This window comes from Balaenoptera musculus, chromosome 3 (genome assembly GCF_009873245.2).
Source record: "Balaenoptera musculus isolate JJ_BM4_2016_0621 chromosome 3, mBalMus1.pri.v3, whole genome shotgun sequence".
In the NCBI taxonomy this organism is placed as follows: domain Eukaryota; kingdom Metazoa; phylum Chordata; class Mammalia; order Artiodactyla; family Balaenopteridae; genus Balaenoptera; species Balaenoptera musculus.
In genome coordinates this window covers 132,501,263-132,523,970 of record NC_045787.1, presented here as the reverse complement: position 1 = coordinate 132,523,970, position 22,708 = coordinate 132,501,263, and the positions used below count along the sequence as shown (strand labels likewise).

General features: G+C 34.6%; 1 protein-coding gene across 9 annotated transcripts in view; it reads left to right on the top strand.

Annotated features, from left to right (window-relative positions):
• CLINT1 (clathrin interactor 1) overlaps nt 1-22,708 on the top strand; it is a 66,749-nt gene that overhangs the window by 15,214 nt on the left and 28,827 nt on the right. For 6 of the 9 annotated variants that reach the window (XM_036846505.1, XM_036846515.1, XM_036846512.1 and 3 more), the window contains exon 2: nt 22,569-22,673. In XM_036846505.1, coding sequence (XP_036702400.1) covers nt 22,569-22,673 — 105 coding nt within the window. Of the gene's footprint in view, nt 1-9,315; nt 9,370-13,280; nt 13,352-22,568; nt 22,674-22,708 lie in introns of all 9 variants that reach the window. The other 3 variants (XM_036846508.1, XM_036846509.1, XM_036846510.1) reach the window with 3 other exon arrangements.

Genomic DNA, 22,708 nt, shown 5'->3' with positions numbered 1-22,708 from the left:
ATGACTTACGCAATCTTAGTTCCCCGACCAGGGCCTGAATGGGACCCTCTCAGTGAAAGCATGGAGTCCTAATCACTAGCCTGCCAGGGAATTCCCTTAGGTAGCTTTTATTTTTATAGTAGAAAGAAGACATATATTTAAAATTCAGTTTCTTGTTTTTCTTGCTATTTGTTTCTATGCAGTTTTAGCAAATCATTAAAGAACAGTGCATATTCATCACTTGTAATTTTTAAAAGTGACTTAAGATTGTATGATTAAAACTTTTTATTTGAAGTTAAACCATAATGGTTAAAAGTAATATCCTTAGTTTGATATGTTTGGTTTATAGTTATAAGTTTGGTATTGAATGGGTTTCTGAAGTGTGGCTCATTTCTCATGAAGCCAAATAAAAATTTTAATCCTATAATCTGTTCTGCACACAGCAACAAGAGTGATTCTTTAAAACTCTTATGTTTTAACTCACATCTGCTCAGAACTCAGCAGCCACTTGTTATTTTGCTGCTTACCAGCCTCTACTTGATCTGGTTCTGCTGCTCCCTCTGACCTCATCTACCACCACTCTCCCTCTTTCTCTCAGTGTTCTGTGTCTGTATAAAATGCCCACATTCACACACACCACTCTCCCCTCTGCTTCCTTAATTTACATGTATCCGTCTGCTGCCTCTGGGATATAAGCTCCTTGAGGGTGGGGACTTCGTTTTGTTTACTGCTATATTACTTACTCCAGGTACAGTGTGTGACATACAGTAGGTGTTCAATAAATATTTTTTGAATGAGTATGTTATATTTGGTAAGTTGTTTTATATTACTGAGGAAATCTTTTAAGTACAGATATTTCTAATAAAAACAAATCATTATTGAGCATTTGTCATGTGCCAAGAACAATAGTGACAACATTATTGTTATTCTCAATTTGTGGTTGAGGAAAATGACCACAGAGAAGTTCAGAAACTTGCCCAAAGTAGCACATCTAGAAAATAGAGTCTGCTTTTAGAACATATATTTAACAGTTTTTGCTAACTTGTACAAGCCATTATTCACTGTAATAGAGGTGAATTACTAGTGTATGCCTTAAACAAGTTAAACATTACTTGAAAAAAGTTTATAATAAGCTTCTGAACCAAATTCACTGTTTATTCCTTTTTTCCATATATGTACCAGTCATAAAAGAAAAATTTTCTGGCCTCTTGTAATACTCTGAATAATGTAAGTAGGATGCCCCTCAATGATTGAGAAGCAAACAGTTGTAGGTGAAAAAGGAAATCTTTTTTTTCTTGTAATGAACTTGCTCACTGTAATCCTAAAAAAAATGTCATGACAGTCATGAGCTGTAGTATGTGGTTCAGAATTAGTCCCCTGTAGTTGTAGCTTCCACAACTTTAATAAGTTTCACACAATTTTTTGATCTTTATATTGTGGTCATTTAGCTGTGCCTGTAGTGCTGTGTCTTATTAATCTCTGATTTATGTACAACTTTTCCCAATTTTTCTTATGCTCAGATTGGATAATTTGGGAATAATTTTCCTTAGTTCGTTATGTACCTATCCAAGGAGTGTGTTTTTGGCATAGGTTGTAAATGTTTAAATGGTATATAATAACTGAAAATACATTACTGATATCCTTACTAATCTTCGCCATATCTTATAAGGATCTTTCAGTGAGTGCTTATTAAATATCTACCACAAGCACTGTACAGTACTGTAAACTGACTGACAGACCTTATGGTTCCAGTAGCAGCTTATGATTCTGTGAAGTGGATGCACATAACAAGCACATGAAAAAGACAGAATAATATAAGATGATATGATATCTGAATTTGGGGTATAGGTATATATACTGTAGAAATTCAGAGAATGGAAAGAACAATTAAGACGGAGCAAAGGCTTAATGAAAAAGATAGATCCTGGTATTTCAAAATATGTGTTTGCTGCAAGGAGGATAAGGCCAAATAGGGAATCAAACATGGAGTGAAAAATCTTAAACACAGGTCAAACGATGTGGGATCACTGATAAGAACCTACACCCAAATGGTTCCAAGCAGAGGATGACATTACTGAATACTGTCTAAGAAGCTGTTCTGTTGCAAAGGGAGGTCCCCCTTCTACCCCAATCAAATAGTCCAGATTAAATAATTTAAAGTGTAGATGTTTGGTGGTTTGTGTTTGTTTGAGTTTGAGGGGAAATAAATTATATAGGCTTCAAAATTTTAGTAGTGAGGTTCTGGAAACAATTTCCATATGTCAGAAAAATTGAGCCTAGTTTTTGGGATTTGGAAATGCATTTGAGTAAATCTAAGTTTAATCGATCATGGATGAAAATGGGGGAAAAAACTATTGCTGACTTACTTAATATTTTTAAGTTTTAAATTTTATTTAAAAATTTTAAATTATTTGAGTTCACTTACAGGTAGTTTTACAAACTTATCACTGCTGAGGTGCAGGATTTCTCATTTTATTATTCTATTGATAGGATTTCTTAGTTATATACTTTCAGTTAGTGTTTGATATTTGGCAGTGCATCTGAACTTAATCACATAGAAGTGAAAACATCTATAAGTGATGTGATCAAACTGTACAACGTCAAGCATTTGTGTCTACAAAGATGTAGTTTTCACATATTATCCCAGTGCAGGATGTTTCGTAATTTTCTCATTCTCTTAGAAGGGTTTTATGCTTTTTTTTAAGCTTAACTAATTTTAGTACTTTCTTTTAGATTTTTTTTCCTGAAGGAGTCTCATAATACAGTTAATAAAATTACCTTAATAGGGTATTTTAAATAGGGTGCCACATATTTTAAAAGATAATTTGTTATGAGTATGCCCAAGCTGAGCAAACTTCTTTGGGTTTCAGTTTTATTTTTAAATGAGGGGTGAGAGGAGCAATTTGAGGGAAGACATCATAAGTCAAGAGACTTTTTGTGCATTTCTGTATGAAATGGGCATAAGGTCTACCTTCCAGGAATGTTGAGAGAATTAAATGAGTTAATATATTGTGAAAAGGTTTACCATTGTATTCTCAATAAATTCTTGTTCTTTTGTTTTGTTTGGTCATTATGAGATAGCTTTAAAAAGGTGTAACCTAAAGTTAAAAGATATAGGTGAACAAAAACTGTCATTCCTTAGATTAGTTCTAAAGAGTAGGAATTTAAAAGTTGGCAAAAATTTTTAATAAACTTTAAACCCCTTTAACAGTGAAATTTTTACTATTATTTTAGTAGCTACTATTTTATCATACCTGTAAAAACTAGAATTGGAATTTATAATGCTAACAATTCTTATGCTATACTCTTTTTTTAATACACTGCAATATTTGATTTGCTTCTGAAACCAGTTTAACATATGACATCTCTTGATAAGAAAAACATCACACTGTCCTTTCTTTTTTGGGAAAAAAAAATTGATTTACTAAGTAACCTGAGCAAGTGACCTTAAGCAACTGTCAGCAATAGGAAAGATTGTTTCACAATTAAACTCACACACAGAACAATGCAAGTCTGAAGCTGCTTAAAGTAGAGAAGGACTGTTTCTGGTTGTTGAATAGGAATAATATTCCCATACGTTAAAAAAATATGGACCTCAGGAGCTTACACTTTCAAAATTTATTAGAAGTTGCATTTGAGGAACTTGTGCTTGAATTGTTAACGTGTGTCATAAGATATATAGTTGAATTTGTAATGACTGGTATTTCCAGAACAATTTTCAAATAAATACTTTATGCTAAATATTTAACTAAAAGTTTTTCTAACAAGTGGGAATGGGTGTCCTAGTTATTTAGAGTCATAAATAGAACATTACTGTTGTATCTAAATATAACATTTAGCTAGCTTTTATTAACTTTTGTCATTAAAAAAAAATGGTAATAGATTACTGTTTTTCATGAGAACTTTGTAACTAGAATAATCCTAAGAGAGTCCTTGAGGGTGTGATTGGCCTATTTATAAGTTGTGTGAAATGTTTATAACCTTTAGGATTTTTTACTCATATAAGTACTTAACATTGCTTGACACGTTAACATGGTTTGGGGGAGGGGGTGTGGTAGTTGGTGTACCAAAAGAATGATTTGCATATGCTATGTTACTAATTGTTCTTTTCTACTATAATTTAATTATAAAATAGAATGATACTAATTATAAAAAGTCAGGTGAGCCTAAATTTCATAATGCATTTTAACTGTGATAAACTTCCTTTACATTAAAACTGATGCATTCTATATCTAAAAGCATAATGTATAGTGTTCACTCTATCAAAACTCTTCAATGCTTTAATGGAGGAATGATTGCACTTGAGAAAGCTAGTTTACTGCCTAATTTGACACTGAAATAAATGTTCTCCAAATTATAGAATCAAGAAAATGACAGCTTGAAATGAAAAAGAAATAAACCAATCAATCCTTTCATGAAGTTTGACTTTGTTCCAAGTTATTTGTGTTACTTAGAGGGGTAGTTTTAGGGAAAAAAATGTTTTTTATTGCCGTTAAGATTCACATAGCATGAAATTAACCGTTTTAAAGTGTTGAATCCAGTAGCATTTAGCACATTCACAGTGTTGTGCAGTGAGGCAGATTTTTAAATAACTTTTTATTTTGAAATCAAAGTTTTAAGAATAGTAAAGAAAATACCTGTATACCCTTTATCCATATTCACCAATTTTTAAGATTTTGCCATAATTGCTTGTCATTTTCCTCCTCTTCTACTCTCTGTCTTTATCTCTCTGTCTGCACACACACACACACACACGCACACACACTCTCATCTGATCCATTTGAAAGTAGGTTACGTGACCCCTTTGCCTCAAGATTTAAGTGTGTATTTTCTAAGAACAAGGTTTGTTCTCCTATATGGCTATGATATAGTTATCAGATTCAGAAGATTTAACATTGAAACAATAATTTTATCTCCCTTTGGCCTTATTCCAATATTGCCAGTTATCCCACTCCAGTACAGGATTCTATCCGGGATCATGTATTTAATTGTCATGACTCTTTACTCTCCTTTAATGAAGAGTTCCTTAACCTTTCTTTCCTAACAAAAATGACATTGGCACTTTTGAAGGTTATAGACCAGTTATTTTATAAAATATTCCTCAATTTAAGTTTAGCTGATACTTCCTCAGGTTATGTATTCTGAGCTGGAAAATTACATTAAGTGATGCTGTGTCCTTTTCAGGGGGAAAACAGTTTCTGTATGTTGCTCAGTAGTGATGTTAATTTTGGTCACTCAGTCAAGGTGTTGTCTGACTCCTCTACCATATAGTTACTATTTATCTAATTGCAACTAATAAGCAATCTGTGGGGAGATACTCTGAGACCCCCTCCTCATCAGACTCCCCCCTGGATTTAGCATCTACAGATGATTGCTTGAGCCAATTTTTACTATAATGGTTAAAAATAGTGATGCTCATCCCTCCTCTTCTCTTCAGTTATCAGTTTACTTTAAGCAAGAGCTGTCATTTTTTTTCTTTCCTCCATCCCTCTCTCATGGATTTTCATTTTATTCAGTGGATTGTAATCCATTACTGTCTGCCACTTACTTCAGTACTCAAATTGTCACTGATGTAGCCAGTGAGAGCCCTGTGAAGCTGGCCTGTATCCTTTCGTCATGCCGTTTTATTTTTTTTCGCCCTTTCTGGCACAAGATGTTTCAAGCTCGTCCTGTATTTTCACTGCTTCAGCCCTGGAGTCAGCCATTTCTGCAAGGACCCCTGGCTTTGGTTCTTTTTAGCAGTGGGACAGATTTTAAAAAGAGATTATATGGAAGATTAGAGAGATTTTTGTCATAATTAAGATGTTGCTAGAACTTCTTACATGTAGTAACACCTACAGTACAGAGAGGTGGCACATGGGATAAAGACCTCTTTGGAAATGTGGTGGTATTTTCCTTTTGGATAATTAAAGTTTAACATTTTGTTTTCATATTTTTAAACCTTAAGAGAATAAGATTTGTGAAGGATGCTGCGTTGCTATTCTCCTCCTATTCCCACATCCAGCAATGTAATTTGCTTTCAGTAAATCAATTAAGTATGAAAAGACAAAACTCAAAGCACTTGCTATACAAGTATATACATTGTAGATAATCTGATTATGTCAATAAAATGCTGTCACAGAGTACACTTTGCCTAATGGTATTTCATGTTACAACCATCTACCTGTACTTCACATACTTTTTATTATATCTCCTGTTTGGCTTTTGAATTGTTTATACTAGCAGCTGATTACTGAGTAATTTAAGTCTCACTTAATTATGGCAGTACTATTCTAATTAGAATGCTGGATGTTGGTGTTTATTTAACTAGCAAATGTAAAATACTTATGTTTGTGACATTTGTAGAAATAAGTATTGAAGATTAATTTTCTGTAGATAATCTTAGGATGTATAGCTTAAGTGTAGACTTATGCCTACTTTACCCCCAAACCAAATAGATAACTCATTTGGAATATGAAACACTTTTGACTTAAATTGGAAAAAACTGGCCATATGTTGAAAGTCTCATTTTCCGAACAATTAAAAAAATAACTATATATGCATAATGTTAAAATGCAGCAGAATTACACAATTTTAAATAATTAAATAAAAGTAATTTGAACATTAAGAGTTACAAGAGCTTGAGAAATTTGCTGGAGATACAACACTGGTGTTTGACTTTAACATAGGTAATATCCCTTTGGTCATGTTAAGATTTATAAGGAATAATTTGAAAATAATAACTACATAATTAACATTCCTTTTAGACTGATAACATTTTTCAGATGAGTTTTTTAGAATAAATGGTGATGATCATCTTTTAATGAATGAGTTATATTCTTAATGCTTAGATAATCTCTGATAAAGAAAACTCAAAATTATAGGTATGCTTCTCATGTCAGATACCCATACAACAAAGAAAATGAGGTGTTGTACTAAGGATCGCAGGAAGCCACAGGATAACCTGGCTTATTCATTTAATGAATATTTACTGAGCATCTGGAACTCTTTCAGATACTTGAAGTATAGTTGTAAGCAAGTTTTGGTGGGGAGAGATAAAAAGAACAAGTAAGCAAAATAATTACGTATTTTTTGAGTGTTATGAAGAAAAGGGGCTGAAGTAGAGAGTGATGAATGGGGCTGTTTTAATTAGGGTGGTGAGAGGAGACCTGAGGATATGGTATCTACATTAAGACTTAAAGAATTTAGAGCACACAGAGTAAAGGAGGAGTGTTCCAGAGAGAGGGCATTATGGAGTGAGCAAAGACCCAGAGTGGGGAAAGAGCTGGTGAGAAAGTTAGAGAACAGTATGGCAAGAGCATGTGGAAGGGAAGTGGTAGGCTCAGGGACTTGGCCATTGCATGGAGTTTGGATTTATTTTAAGTGTATAAAGCCAGTGAGGAATTTTGATAAGCAAAGGAGTGAAATGATCTCACTTATGTACCTTACTCTTGGTACTGAGTTGAATAATAGATTGAAGGTGGGGACGAGTAGAAGGGGGGCACTGGTTAAAGTCATGATTATAGCATAGCAGTCAGGAGTGTAAGCTCTGGACCTTTATCTCTGGAGTCAGATCATCTAGGTTCAAATACTGAGGTCCCTAATCATTGTGTGGCCTAGAGTGAGATAACTTAAACTCTTTGTTTAAGAGTTTCCTCATCTGTAAAATGGGGATAATAATACTATCTGTCTCATAGAGTTGTTAGGAGAATTAGATGAATTGTTTTTAAAGGGCTTAGACATTGCCTGGCCTGTAGAGTTACATAAGTGTTTAAAAACCAATAAACAAATATATATGGCCATCTTATGGAATAGAATGTGAAGCAGGCAATAAAATGTGCTCATTTGCCTCTGCCATTTGTGTTACTTTGGAAGGAACACACGAGAATTACTGCTCTGCAGTCTTTGCTTTGCTCAGTTCTTCTGTGGTAATAGATTGTGCCAAGTGAGGGCCTGGTCCAATATGTATGAGTTTCAGTTAACAGGGTGCCATGCAAAGGGAGGGCTGCTTGTATATTAGAATTCCAGCATCTAGAGAAGTGAAATTCATGATGCTCTCAAATTCATAGTTGATACTGAGCATAAGTAGGAAGTTTAAAGTCTTTGAAGTTTTTTTGGGGTTTTTTTTAGCCTTAAATTTCATATTTAGCTCTTTACATGTTTCTGTGGGACATAGAAGTCCTATGCCAAGGTATCTTAACTTTTTAAGTCTTTGCTAGGGGTCAGTAAGCTAATTTTAAGGGATAGAGTAAATTAACAAGTCTTTCTTGCTGTGATTCCAAAAAGCCTGAGATTGAAACATTCTATGTCAGCTTTTTAAAAAAGAAATTTTTTGAGGGTAGTATTTCTCATGTCATTCTCTTTTGTGTATTTGTTGGTCAGTGGGTGTTTATTTTAGTCCTCTCTATTCATACCTTAATCTCAGCTTCCTTATCTTCCATCCCCCCCTCTCTGTTACCAAGAGATCATAGATTTCATTTATATATTCACTGGTCAGTTATTAAATACCCATTTTATGTGAGGCATTCATTGTTAAGCACTGAGAGGGAAACAAAAATGCATAACATATAGTACAGTCAATTCTGATTATTTGAGGTAGTTATGTTTTAAAAAGTCACTGCAAACACTGAACCTTTGTTCATAGGGGAAATACAGGGTTAGTTTCCTGTAGGCCTCTGGTCACATTTTCATCAACCAATTAGTAACCTTCTTTTATGTGTGTTTCTGTTTAAAGATGCCTTCTTTAATACGTGTATTGTTGATTCATTAACATTGAACTCAGGGCCAAGTACACTATACTTCATGTCTTATCTAACATAGGTGTTTTCTCTGTAAGGCACATCATAACCTTCTTACTTTTAGAAACACTAGACAGCACTTCAGCAGTCAGCTTGGGGGCCATATTAAACAATGAAATCAAGAAAAATCATAAAGATGTGAAAAAACAACACTGAATAGACCAGAGAAAGGACGTTTGTTTACAGTACAAGAACTGAAACAAAAAGACAGAGCATCACCTTTTTGACCTCATCTGGGAATGCATGATAGATGACTCAAATGTTTTGCTGCACTCTTCACAAATGACCACAAAAGCACTGTGAATATTGATTTTGGTGTTAAAAATACATTTCAGTGAGCAAATAAACTAACAGAGTTCTCAAATAATCAACTCTACTTGCTTTTTAAAAGCTTACATTGTATTAAGGGAATTAAGATAAATTCATACATAGCCATTGTACGGGCAGAATATAATTCATAAGAGTTATAAATGTAGTGTTTATTTCTTCATAGGAAAGGGAGACTCTGGGCTGGAAAGAGTCAGGAAGGCTTCATTTTTGTATCTTTGTTTAAAACTAGGCTTGATTTTAACTGAAGAAGAGGTGGGGATTCCAGGAGTGAACAGTTACTCAGGTAAGAAAGTAAAGGGCATGTTTAAATTCCAACTAGTAATACAGTATGATTATCCCGTAAAGTAAATGAAACAGAAGTAGTGGGAGAAAAGGCTAGACAGATAGGTTGAGTCCGGATTATGTAGGTCCTGATCACCTGCATGATCAATGAGGACTTTTTTTAGTCAGAGGAAAGAAGCTATTTAAGAATTTTAATCCTTTTGTTTAATTAGTCAATAAATATTTATTAAACATCTGCTGTCACCAAGCCTGTTCCTGGTACTGGGGATTTTAAGTGAGTTAGACAATTTGTGTCCTCTGGATGTTTTCAGTCTAGAAGGGGAGACAGGCAAGTAAACAAACACATCCATTATATAGTACACTGGTTTTAGTTTTAGTTCAAGGTAATAGAAAGCACATAATGTGCTTTGCTGTGTAGAGCACATAGGCAGATCCCCAGAGTTGAAGGAAGATTTCTTGGAAGAAGTAGCATTTAAGCTAAAATCTGATGATAAGGTGGGATTAGGTGGGGGGATGGGATGTTTGGGCAGAGGATTTAGAAACAGAGGGAATAGCATGTGCAGAGACCTGGAGAAAATAATAGTGATGGGACTGAAGAAATAAATGGGTATCTCATATGAAGGAATGTGGACTTCATCTTGAAGGTAATAAGGAAGACTTTGCTGGATTTAAAATGGGAGCTGAGATAGATAGGATTTGTATTTCAGCAAGAGTTCACTTTGTTTCTAGCCTGTTGGAAGATAGAGGGGAAGCAGAGAGACTGGTTACAAGGTTGTTGGCAGGAATCCCTGTGAGAAATGGTGGTCACCCTGGACCAAGGTAGTGGCAGTGTGTGTAGCTAGAAGTGGGTGGACATATTTGAGAGATACTTAGAAAATGGGGTTGAAAAGACCTGGGAATGGATTGGATGCTAGCTAGAAGACGGGAGAGAAGTAATCAATAGTGATGTTCAAGCCATAACCCAGGATGGTACCACTGTACAGGAGGAGGAAGATGTTTCAAGGGGAAGGTGGTAATGAGTTTGTGGTAGACTAACATGACCAACACTAAATACTAGGAAGATGAATCTGATTGTGCTTTGGAGGATGAATAAAAGGAGAATACACCTGAAATGGAGAGATCGTTAAATGCTTTTGTAGGAGTCTAGGCTAGAGGTAGTGCCTGTATTTTTAATACAGATTGAACAGGTTTTGGAAATTAATGGGAAGTAGGCATTGAGGGAAAACTGAAGATGACTCTAGACATCCCAGCAACTGCACCCAGCCTGCCCAGGTTTATGATGTGCCCTGAGATCATATATCAGGATGAAAAACAGTGAAGCTGCCTTCATGTTGCTACCTCGCAAATACATAGGAACTAACATTTTATTGTTAAAAAGCAGCTCTAATTTGTAAGAATAATCATTTTTTTCCCGCTCTTGGGACTTTCTTTTGGGGTATCTCATATATGTATTTAATTGATCCTTGTGAAAAATGTTAGCTCTGCATGAGGGAGCCTAGAAAAGCAGCTACCAGTGTGAGAGTAAGGGGCTGTGGGGAGAGGCCAGCCATCTCTTTTCCTGAGCTCTTTGCTGTGGTTCTTCTTGTTCAGCTGTGCATTATAAAATATCATAAAATAAGTAAAATATATAGGAAATAAAGATGTTTAACATATGGTTATTAAATGAGGATTAAGAAATTAAAACTTGAAGCTGAAATAAAGTGAGAACTTTGAAGGGGTTGGAATAAAGTTTTAGAGTTTTTTAAAACCCAATGCAAAAAGGACTTTACAAAAAGAGTAAAACAGATGAGTCTTAAAATAATATTGAGGGAATTCCCTGGCGGTGCAATGATTAGGACTCAGTGCTTTTCACTGCCAGGGCCTGGGTTCGATCCCTGGTTGGGTAACTAAGATCCTGCAAGTTGCATGGCACAGCCAAATTTAAAAAAAGAAAAAGTATATGTATAACTTAGATCAACAATAAAGTTCAACCAAGGGTTTTTTTTTAAGTGTGATAAAAATAAGAAGTAAAGCAAGGTAAAAGGCTGAAAGCCAGTCAACAGATAAGAGTTTAAAAACATAAAAGGTTTTCATTAGGTTAAAAATGAGAAATAACAGATACTAAAAATAATGGTAAGGTAAAAGGTATCAACTGACAATATTTTTGGAAGTTTGGAAAAAAGGGCCTTTTTAAAAAAATACATCAAAGTGGGTTTCTTGGGACACTTTCAAAATGTCCCAAGGGAAAAGGTGTGTTGTCCCCAAAGTTTTAGAAATGTTTAATATAGTCCCTGTTGGAGACTCATAATGCACATGAGAATAGTAAAGCCTCCAACAAGTGTTGCAGTAATAAAGTTGCCTTTGTTTTACATAACATTTCCTAAACCTTACCATGGAACACATTTCTCACATAACACCTATTAATGTCTCCCAGAGTATTTTTCACAAAACACTAGAGTACTGTTTCAGAAGAAAACAAAAAATGAAAATCTTAACAGTTACAGAGATACGTGATAAAAAAGAAAAAGTCAGCTGGAAATAAGAAAATGGTTTTGGGTTGGGACTGGCATTCATTCTTTGGGTATGTCTCTTATTGAGGCAGCAGTGTTCTGCAGGAGCCAAGGGGCAGAGAGCAACCTGATACCTTTACCTTCTGGCCCTCCATCCATAGCTGTCTTCTTAGAAAGCTTTTTATCTGTGCAGACAGAGCATTGATATAACACACAGGCTGCTGAGGCAGGGGAGTGAAAGCTGATCCTCCTCCAGCCAATGGACACTTACCTAGCAAGTGAAAAGAAGTTTTATATACAAGTACTGTTTTTCTTTTCTTTAAAAAAAAGATCATGTTTTTTCATTGTGTAAGTGAAATTTTAAACAAATGTGCCTCCACCCCAACACTTCTTATGGGCATTTTTCCTTTAGGCTTTGTCCACACGCACATGTGTTTTTATATAGTTGGTAGTAGTTAACGTTCATACAGTTTTGTGTTGTGAGAGCTTTTTTCTATAGCCGTGAAGGGAAGAATTTCCTAGTGGTGGCTGCCTCTGCCTGTTCTGTTGCGACATTGTTCCAAGCACCATTTCTGCAGCATCTTGGGAGCAGCTTTTCATGCTGCTTCCCTGAACCACTCAAAAAGTCTTCCCTTTTTCCAGCCTCCCCAAATCTTACTGCTGCCAGAGTGCCTCTCTGGAAAATAATAACTCCTCAGCATTGTGGGACTAGCCTATGTTGGGACAGCTTTTTTCTCAGCCTGTCGTCTGCTGCCCAGGTCATGTTAGCAGTGCTTATGCTAGAGAGACATTAGAAGGGCTTCCATGTAAACCATCAAGACCCGTGAACATCCAGACATTTCCTAGTATAATGATTTTGCTGTTATAGAGGAAACAGGATAGAGAAACTGGGTGTCCTGGCTTTTCTAACATCCTTTGTTCAGCTAGACACCTCATGGAGTGAGTTACATGGACCTTATTTTTGGTACTTTGAAAGCTCAGAATTCTGCAACTTTTTCAATATCCCCAAATTGTAGATATAAACTTCATGCTAAATATGTTTCTTCTTATAATAGCTTAAAAGTCTGTTTTTCAAGTAATTTGCTTTGGGATGTGTGGCTCCAGTAGCTGATATTTATGAGTTAGTTTAGTGAATCCAAAAAAATGTTAGAGACATTATCAGATGATGTCAGATCACCACTACAGGAGAAATTGCTGCTTAATGTAAAAATAAAACCCTAGCTCATGGTTGGTCGTGTACCAAGATTAAAGAGAGTGAACTTCAAAATACAAACTCTGTTAAGCGTAAAATGGCATTTCTGTGCTAGGGCTTGTATTGATACTTGTCCTGTCTCTTAGTGAAACTCAGTTCCAGATCTTTGGCCATTTTAAAATAATAGCCATCCTGCCTTGTATAGTTACGTGCTCGAAATCTTCATTTCAGTGTGCACACCGTGGGTCAGATAGGCTGCCAATTACCGTGACTGTAAAGTCCCTCAGCAGTGAATGAGATGGGTAAGTAATAAGTATTAATGCCGGTGTACTCTAAGGGGCCATATAAAGAATATTTCAAACTAAAAATGATAAATACTGGCAGAAAAGTAACCATGTGTGCTAAATGTTTTACATGTCATTTCATTTAATCTCTGTAATACATAGGAACTACCTTTCAGATGAGGAAACTGAGACACATCAGTGGTTGATTTGTCCAGGGATCAGAGACAAGATATGGGCCCTATTCATTTCTAATAAATTATTGATCAATTAATATACATATTACTTTGCTTTTCTACAAAATAACCATAAAAGATGAATCAGATCATGAAAATACATAGATGTGCAATGTTTTCCTCTAGTGTGGCCTTGTGTTTTGGAACAGTTCCTGGAGTCAAGGCTTATTTTAATGTCTGAATAAGGGCTGCTATAAAATGGATTATGTAATTTGCTATTGCTAACCACTGAAGTTGTAAGGAAAGGGAAATAGTTTTACAGTTTCTTTCTCCCACAGGTCATAATTTAGTTGTGGACATCAGGATGTTTTTCTTGGCTTATCTCATCCATGTAGTTTTCCTTTGCACATCTGTTACATAAATTACTAAACTATTTTCTTGAAAAGTTGCCAGTTTAAGTCACACTTAATAGTGATCAAGGAGTCGGTACCTTTTGGAAAAAAGAATTAAATGACAGACTTTGAGGGGCAGAAATCCAACTACCATCCCAATTTAAGTATTTTTTTGTTTTGGATCAATTCCTGTATTTTTTTGAAAATTGAAATAATTATATGTGGTTTCTAGTGTTTCCCAAAAGACTTTATGTTGGACTATAAATATTTAATGATCTTTCATATAAAATGAGGTATTTTAGTTACTGCTTCTGTAAATTATCTTTCCAGTGATCAATTTATGTATACATTCTAGTCTGGTAAAAAGTTTGCCATTTGAAATTAAATTTGGAGTATTGACTTCTTTAATGATTATTCATCTTATGTACCCTTACCTTGAATTCTACATAAACCATAAAATAGTGATTTTTCTGGGGGTCTTTTTTGGGGGGACAAATTCATAAGATTTATTATTTCTGCTAGTTACATGTTAGGACTACTTTATACTTAAATGATGAACAAATCAGGAATCTCAGAAATTTTAGATGTGGGTCTGGTTAGTTTTGGCTTGTGCAAACTGATACTGAATCAATACTGGAAATTTTCGTGGAATGGTCAGTAAACTGTTACATAAGCAAGGGCCCAAGTATTTTTTTAATGCACATTGTGAAATTGTGTGGATTTGGAATGCTGGTTTTTAAGCTTGAAATCTTTAGATAACGATATCATTTAGAATACTGATAATCTGTAATGGCGGTTTTTAGAGATTGGAAGAGAAAGTACATTATAAATCGGTGTCAGTTACTGATAAAAGTTCTTAGATAAAATTTTTTTGCATTACATTTCCTACTGTGTGACCGTTCTCCTTTCTGAATTAAGGTAGAGTCTTGATAGATTTTTCTGTTCAGAGTTTTGACTTTTTAGAACAGATCTTAGAAGATTTGTTAACAGGAAATAATGTATAATTTTGTTATGATCCAAATCTGACTTGCAGTCAATGGGAACTAGTCACTTAGCTAATAAGCCAGTCACTGGCATCCACCTTGCAGCTCAGCCCTGTTGTGCTCCAGTTCTGGGACTGTGGTAACACCTTAACTTTTTTTGTGTGAAAAACGACTCAAAAGAAAGCCAACCTCTGGTACTGGTATTGAATGTGGCAGAGCCTAAGAAAATGATGATTCACAGGCAGAAAATAGAAGTTTTACGCATATTTAAAGAGGAACACATTGGGTTTGGTAGTACCTTGGACTGATGACACAATCAAATCCATATGGAATCAGTAAAAGAAATTTATGGAAAGTGTTCTGCCATGCAAAAGTTTCTCACCTAAGAAATAAAATTTAGTGAATCTAAATATTGGTTACCCTGTGTTAAGGAAGTATAATATGCACAGGATACTTTAATTTTTGATTGAATCTGGGAGATTGTCAGGAGTCTACATTAACATTTTTATTTTCACAATTTTAAATATACACAAAGGTCTTCAGCTCATCTTTCAAGAATGTTAGGGATTTATTATAGTTTCTTCTACCTGCAAAGTAGTGTTTAGTGTTTATTTCGCTCTCTGTTTGCCCTGTCCCCCCCAGAATGAAAAATACTTTTATAGAAAACAGTTTTGTAGAATTCATCTTTCCACTTTATCTGTAAGTAGTACAAATGCAGTGTAAAATTTTGAGTTAAGATGACGAGAATATTGAGCCGTATCTATCAACAGTGTTCAGTAATAGTAAAACATCACAGGTGATTAAAATTCTATAGGTCATTTCTCCACCCCATGATAATACTGGTCTGAACTATTTATTGAAATTGAAGGCCAGCATCACTCAGAATGGATCAAAGAATTTGGTAGTAGAATTGATGTGAGAATAGCTTTTGATTAAGAAAAGAGTATATAGTCCTTAATTTTCTTACACCTTAAAACAATTAGAATTTCAAAAATAGTTATGTCAGTTAGGAGTACTTTTCATAATAATATGTGGGGAGGGAACAATTAAAATGGTGTTTTGAACAATACATTTTCTGTGGTTTTAATGTCATATAGGCAGGCTGCTTGAGTTTGGACTTAGTTTTTCTGTCTGTGCCATTTTTTTAAAATGTATTAGGTATCTAGTTATAGTATGATCTTTGTAACTTGATCTTTAAGTATCTAGAATTATTTTAAAAGTTAGAAGCTTTAAAAAGGACTATGGGACCCCCTTCCTCTCAATAAAACCTGGCAGCAGATTGCTCTTTAATATTTATTTGGGTTTAATTTTTTTTTTTTTTTACTGTGATAGCTAAAGGAAGAGGTATAATATTTCAGTGCATATTCTTGTTGATTATTTTTAAAAGTAGCAAGTTAAATATTGTAGCATTTAGCATTTTAATGTTCCCTCTTGAAAAGTGAAGAGGAAAACAGAAGGTACATAATCCAGCACAGTCCTCCGTGTAAATAGGTGAAGTCATAAATAATATGCACATGAGCATACTACATACCTATAAGTGGATTGAAATAGGGTATTTTTTTTTAAGTAAGCAGGTTATTCTTTTCTGAAATCTTGTTACTGCAGAAGAATGGTTGAGAGCCTCAGATTTTAGATGTCTTCAATTTCAGTTCTTTCCTATTTAATCTTTACCTTGCTTTTAAGAATATGTATGTTTAAGAGGGGGTACATTGGTTTCCTTCTTTTCAACTGGATAGTTTGTTTTTAATTTTACTAAAACCGAAGAAAATGTAATTTCCATGACCGAGAATACATCTTTTTAAACATTAATTCAGCATTTAGTTCTTTTAGTAGCACAATTTGTGATGTCATCTTATATATTAATTAGTAGACTTTTAGCTCAGATGATACTACTAATTCTCTGATTTTAGAGCATTACGGCATAATAGAAAATGGGCTACATTTAATTAGAATTAGAAAAACCTAACATAATTTGGACATCTATTGCTGTTTACTAGTCATGTGATGCTGAGTGTAAGTTTATTTAAACTTCTCTACTAAGGAGATGCTATTAAATATTTTTCCCTCTCTCCTCACTCAAATTTTTAAATTATTTATTTTTTGGTAGGGGGCCTTGTGCTAGTAATGGCAGCGTGGTAGCATTAGAGAGAAAGTGGCAAGCATCAGGTTTGTTATTTGTTTTTTCTGTACTTATCAATATTTCATTAGTTTTCTTATGATACGGATGGAGTACTGTAGTATTTTCCTTGTTTTAGCACTGTAGCTATATAACTATGTTACTGTATAATTAAATATGATAATAACATCTGCTTTAGCAACATTAATTCTTCTACTGAACCATTGCTTGTGTTAAGACATAATTCATTGCTTTGTGTTTCATTTTCAGATCAAGAAAAGGCTTTTTTTTGGATGGGTAGCAATATGAGTATTGAACCTGTAAATGTTCAGCTTGCAAATAAGGGTAATGTGGTGAAGACCATCATCCCCTGATGAAAAATTAATGTCACATGGTCCATTATCTAGCTTTTAGAGCAAGTATTCTTAAAACTGTTTCTCTGCTCTTTTGGTTAGAAACATTTTTAAAAAGGAACAGATTTTCCTGGCATAAGTAATTTGTTACCTGAGAAAACTGTCTTTTTCAGTGTTCACTTTAAGGGTGTTTTATTGTTTTTAAAAAGTTTCTTAAAGATTGATATTTTTAGAGGGAGCATAATAGTTTTACCTATATCGTAAAAGTATCTTCTGAAATCTGTGGCACTAAGATCAAGAGGTCACTTTTAAATATAGATTTTTTTTTTTTTAGTATCTTTATTTATTTATTTTTGGCTGCATTGCGTCTTTGTTGCTGCGCGCGGGCTTTTCTCTAGTTGCGGCGAGCGGGGGCTACTCTTCGTTGCAGTGCGCGGGCTTCTCATCATGGTGGCTTCTCTTGTTGCGGAGCACGGGCTCTAGGCACGCGGGCTTCAGTAGTTGTGGCATGTGGGCTCAGTAGTTGTGGCTCATGGGCTCTAGAGCGCAGGCTCAGTAGTTGTGGCACACGGGCTTAGTTGCTCCACGGCATGTGGGATCTTCCCGGACCAGGGCTCGAACCCGTGTCCCCTGCATTGTTAGGCAGATTCTTAACCACTGTGCCACCAGGGAAGCCCTTAAATATAGATTTTAATGTTGGGAATTATTCTTCCCTAATACAGTTTTTTTTTTTTAAATCACATTAATTTCAATATTAGGTACCTAAGTTGTCCCTGTGGTTTTACACACATAGCATTTGGTATACATATTTTAGTTTGTATACATATATTTTAGTTACTAGTTTGCTACACTTATTAGCCTGATAACAAGACATTGGAAGTACAAATAATACTAATTTGGTCTACCATAATGCTTGTTTGCCTATAAATAATTAAAATGTTGCTAATGATATAGTACTCGATTTGTATTCTTAATGGCATTTTAATACTTTTCCCTTGGTTACAACATAATGTTCATAGGGGAAATTTTGGAAAATATAGGAAAAAAGAAAACACAGTTTGAAGAAAAGAAATACATTATTTAAAACATTACTTTGAATGCTGTATTTGTCTCTGTCTCTTGCTGCCTCTGTTTTTCTGACTCTCTTGTGTTTGTAAATGTGAATGTTCGTACGAAAAAACACAAGTTTAACCGTCTAATAGAAAATACTGCTGAATATTTTTTCCTGAGCTCGGAATGAATAAAGGCTTTATAGTAACTTTAAAACAAAAAGAAGAAACCATATTAAAAATACAGACCCATTTGATTCCATTTTGTTTAGAAAGAAGTAAAATTTAAAAGGCAGGCTAGGAAAAAGGCTTCTTAATAAAATCTGTTTCAATTTTCGTATTCCTTTGTTAGCAGTTAAGACTGGATTATACCTGTACTTTACCTTTTCTCCTGGTCTGTCGTTTTGTTTTAGCAAAGCATATTCTTGAACTTTTGGCAGGAAAAAAATACCGTAAGACTATTCAAGTTTTTTCTTGTCAGTCATTTTACTGATTATTCTTAATGCAGATTAGAAGAATCACTGACCATGTATAGGTAAAGCTCCATTTTAGCTTTTACTTTCAACCAATTTTGCCTCTAAAACCTGGACCCAAACTGTTACCAAGTAAAATAACTTGATATTTATCAGTTGTGACCAGTGAAATAAGCAGAAAATGGGGAATAAAGAGGAGGGCCCAAATGAACACTAATCATTAACAAATTGAATAATCAACCCTTGACTTAATTGAATATTGGCTGTGTTCATATAGCCATAGAAGCATGTGTACAGGACTTGAGGATGGTAACTTTTAGTAGTTAGCATTAAAAATCCAATTGAGTGAGTAGTGCTGGGTAGTGCAGAGTTAAGTACTCTCTTTGGGGACTCTTAGTCCTGTCCTACCTGCCTATTGCTGGGGTGCTGTGAGGAGCACATGTGAAGTGTGTGAAAACACTGGTTTGATTTTAATTGTGGATTTTATCCTTATAAAAAAGCAGTGGTTCAATATTACTGTAAGGTAAAAATCTTCAGAACATGAGCAGCTTCTTATATTCTTCACTCTGGTCACTCCCTGGTAATTTCTTTTAATTTTGTTTGCAGAACAGATCCTTGACCTTTGTCTGAATTTTGTGTGTTTTAAAAAACTGATGAGAGATCCCCCTCTAGTGTCTGAATTATCCATTCTTAAAACATTTGTGTCAATTGTAAGAAGTTTTAGGAATTAAGCTGGCTGTGTTTTCCTTTCACATCTGGACATAACTTTTTTTTTTAACTTTTCTTTTTTGGGGGAGAGGGGAGGAGTTATTTTCCTTTCTTAAAAAGGGCACTGGAATTATGGGTAGGGTGTGGATTGAGGGCAATAGAAAACATGGGAAAGGAAGGATCAAAATGCCATTTCTACCTTTTTAGAAACAGTTATTTTTAAATGACCTGGAATAAGGCCAAACTATACAGTGTTGTTTTGTTTTAGTTTACATTTGTTTCTGAATTAAGTGCAGCTTAAAAATACTTTGTTTTGGAATTCTTTATGTCATCAGATCTCATCTTGAGCGTTCCAGTTTCTGGAAAGCAGCGGTATTGTTGGAAAATGGTTTTAAAATAGAGCCTGATACTCTTCATGGAGGTGTTCTAACTTTGTTACTTTTTGTTACTATTGTTGCCATATTTTTCCATGTTGTTGCCATTTTATATTTTATGTTGTGTGTTCTAATGGCAAGTTGTGCTTTTACATAGTTCCCATTGTTTCTCAACCAAGGAAATAAGGAGCTTCTTAAGCTATTGGCTCTCTGCCACCTCTTCCTCTTAAACATACAGCACTCAAACACATATAGGCCTTCAGCTAAGAATCTTGTGAAGGGTTAGGGAAACAGGACCTTTCTCATTTGACCCATGGGCTTTTGTAGCTTGAACAAGGAAAGTAGTGTTCTGAAAGCTACAGCATTTATGAAGGCTCTAGCAAAAATATTTCATGTACATGGACTAGAGATTAACTCTTCATCTTGTTCTCCAACAAATTAAACAGTGCAAACAGTTTCAAGTGCATTCTTGGTCATGAAATGCTTGGATGAATTATAATCCTAATTGCTATTGTTCATTCCCACAGCTGTACTTTTAACTGCCGAAGCCGTGCATTCTTCAGCCAGTTAGATAAATAACAGCATTCTGAAATCCATTATTTTGTGGCATCTTAAATTGCAAATATGTCATTGGCCACCTTAATCTTATTTTTGTTCAATTGTTAGCAAAATTAGAAAAAAAAGTTACTATTTCTTTATATACATAAAATTTTTGTTAATAGAATGATTATGGGGTTTTTATAAAAATCCATTCATTAATAGTCTTAAATTTTGAAGGAGGCAGTGGAGACCAGGGATTTATTTTAGTGCCATGGAAATAATTTGTATTTGTTATCAAACAGTTGATATTTTAGGAGGTAGCTTTCTCTAAGATTTGAAAGAAAGTAATAGGATTTCGCTTTTCTACCTTAATAGAACAGTATTCTGAATGTAAATCTAGAAGCCAGATTTATTCTGTGATTTGGCAAGTCATTTATATGCATAATGGTTCCTTTAAAATTTGAACTGTTTATTAACTGAAGTATTTGTAATAAATTTGAAATTTATATTTGAGAGATTCGAGTGCCAATTATAACCAAACCTTCCTTATTTAAAACAACTTTTTGATGACTGAAAAACCGTACAGCAAAAGAGGGGTAGATATAACTAGTAAGAGTTACCAAATTTTTATTTTTTCACTCTTTCTAAAACTCAATTTTAAGTGGAAGATTTGAATTACCATATTTACAGGCATCTGTTGTAACAATTGTTCAGTAATAATTGGAGCGTTACATGTCAAATGAGTACTACTATATATAACATGTCACATTTCCACAGTATGTACTCCTCAGAATGTCTTTGAATTCTTCAATCCATATAAGCATGAGAAATTCTTTTTTAACAACCACACATTTTGCCATCTCATATCTTAATTGTAAGGTATTCTTTTCAAAGTTAGTTCTTTCTTATAAAAATATTACTTAATATTGGTATTTTTAAATTCTAATAGGTGATATTATCTCCAATAGCTAACTTTTATTGAGCACTTCCTATATATGTCAGACACTGTACCATTGTGTATCATTTGATATGTTACCCTTTGAGATAGTAGTAGTATTCTTCCTTATTCCCATTTTACATTTGAGGAAACATGAAGAGAAATATTGAGTTGGCCAAAAAGTTCGTTCAGGTTTTTCTGTAAGATCTTACAGGGAAGAACCCGAACGAACTTTTTGGCCAACCCACAAAATAATTTTGCCAAAGATCACAAAGTAAGTTAATTGGAGTCAGATCTTTCTGACTCCTAGAATCCATGTTCTTGACCACTGGTGAAGTCTTATGTGAAAGTTAAATACATTATCATACAGTCTCCAGATGGAATATTGTGTAGCCATTAGACATGAGGGCTGGGACTTCCCTGGCGGTCCAGTGGTTAAGACTCCGCGCTTCTACCACCGCAGGGGCACGGGTTTGGTCCCTGGTTGGGGAACTATGATCCCACATGCTGTGCAGTGCGGCCAAAATATAAATTAATTAATTAAAAAAAAAACAACCACTGAGGGTAACAGTGACTACACAGTGACGTAGAAAACGCACGTGGTACAGTAAGTGAAAAAAGACAAGGACTACAGTTAAATGTTCATAGTGGTTCTAAACATCTTTAGACTGTTATCTTTGATTTTTTATTGCTTTTTTTATACAGTATAAATAACATTTAGCTTTTATATAATTTTGCTTATTAATTTAAAGAATTTCTGTGAACAGGAAACCTAAGACTGCATGTAAACCAGGTCTGGTCAGCAAAATGACAACTTAGCTTTATAATAGACCGTAGCATGTTCAATTTCCTTTTTAATTTGACCTAAAGCCATTTTTTACTGGACTTATGCCAGCTCTAATGTAATCTCTCATCTGTATTCTTGAAGCCTAATGGAATAGTAAAATCTTCTTAAAGATAACTTAAATGTGTTATATAGTGTCCTCAGGGTAGCTTGTGCACAAAAGATGTTTTCTTTCCCACCCTGTAGAGGTATCTCATTAGGACACCCAGTAGTGTCATTATTAAGTTTTCATGTGTTTCTCAGTTTTGATGCTAATCTTTGTGCGTATGTGCCTGCATTTTTTTTCTCTGCAGCACCAATGTGGTTATGAATTATTCAGAGATAGAGTCTAAGGTTCGAGAAGCAACGAATGATGATCCTTGGGGACCTTCTGGGCAACTCATGGGAGAGATTGCCAAGTAAGTGATAATTTGACTCAGCAGTGCAGAAAGAA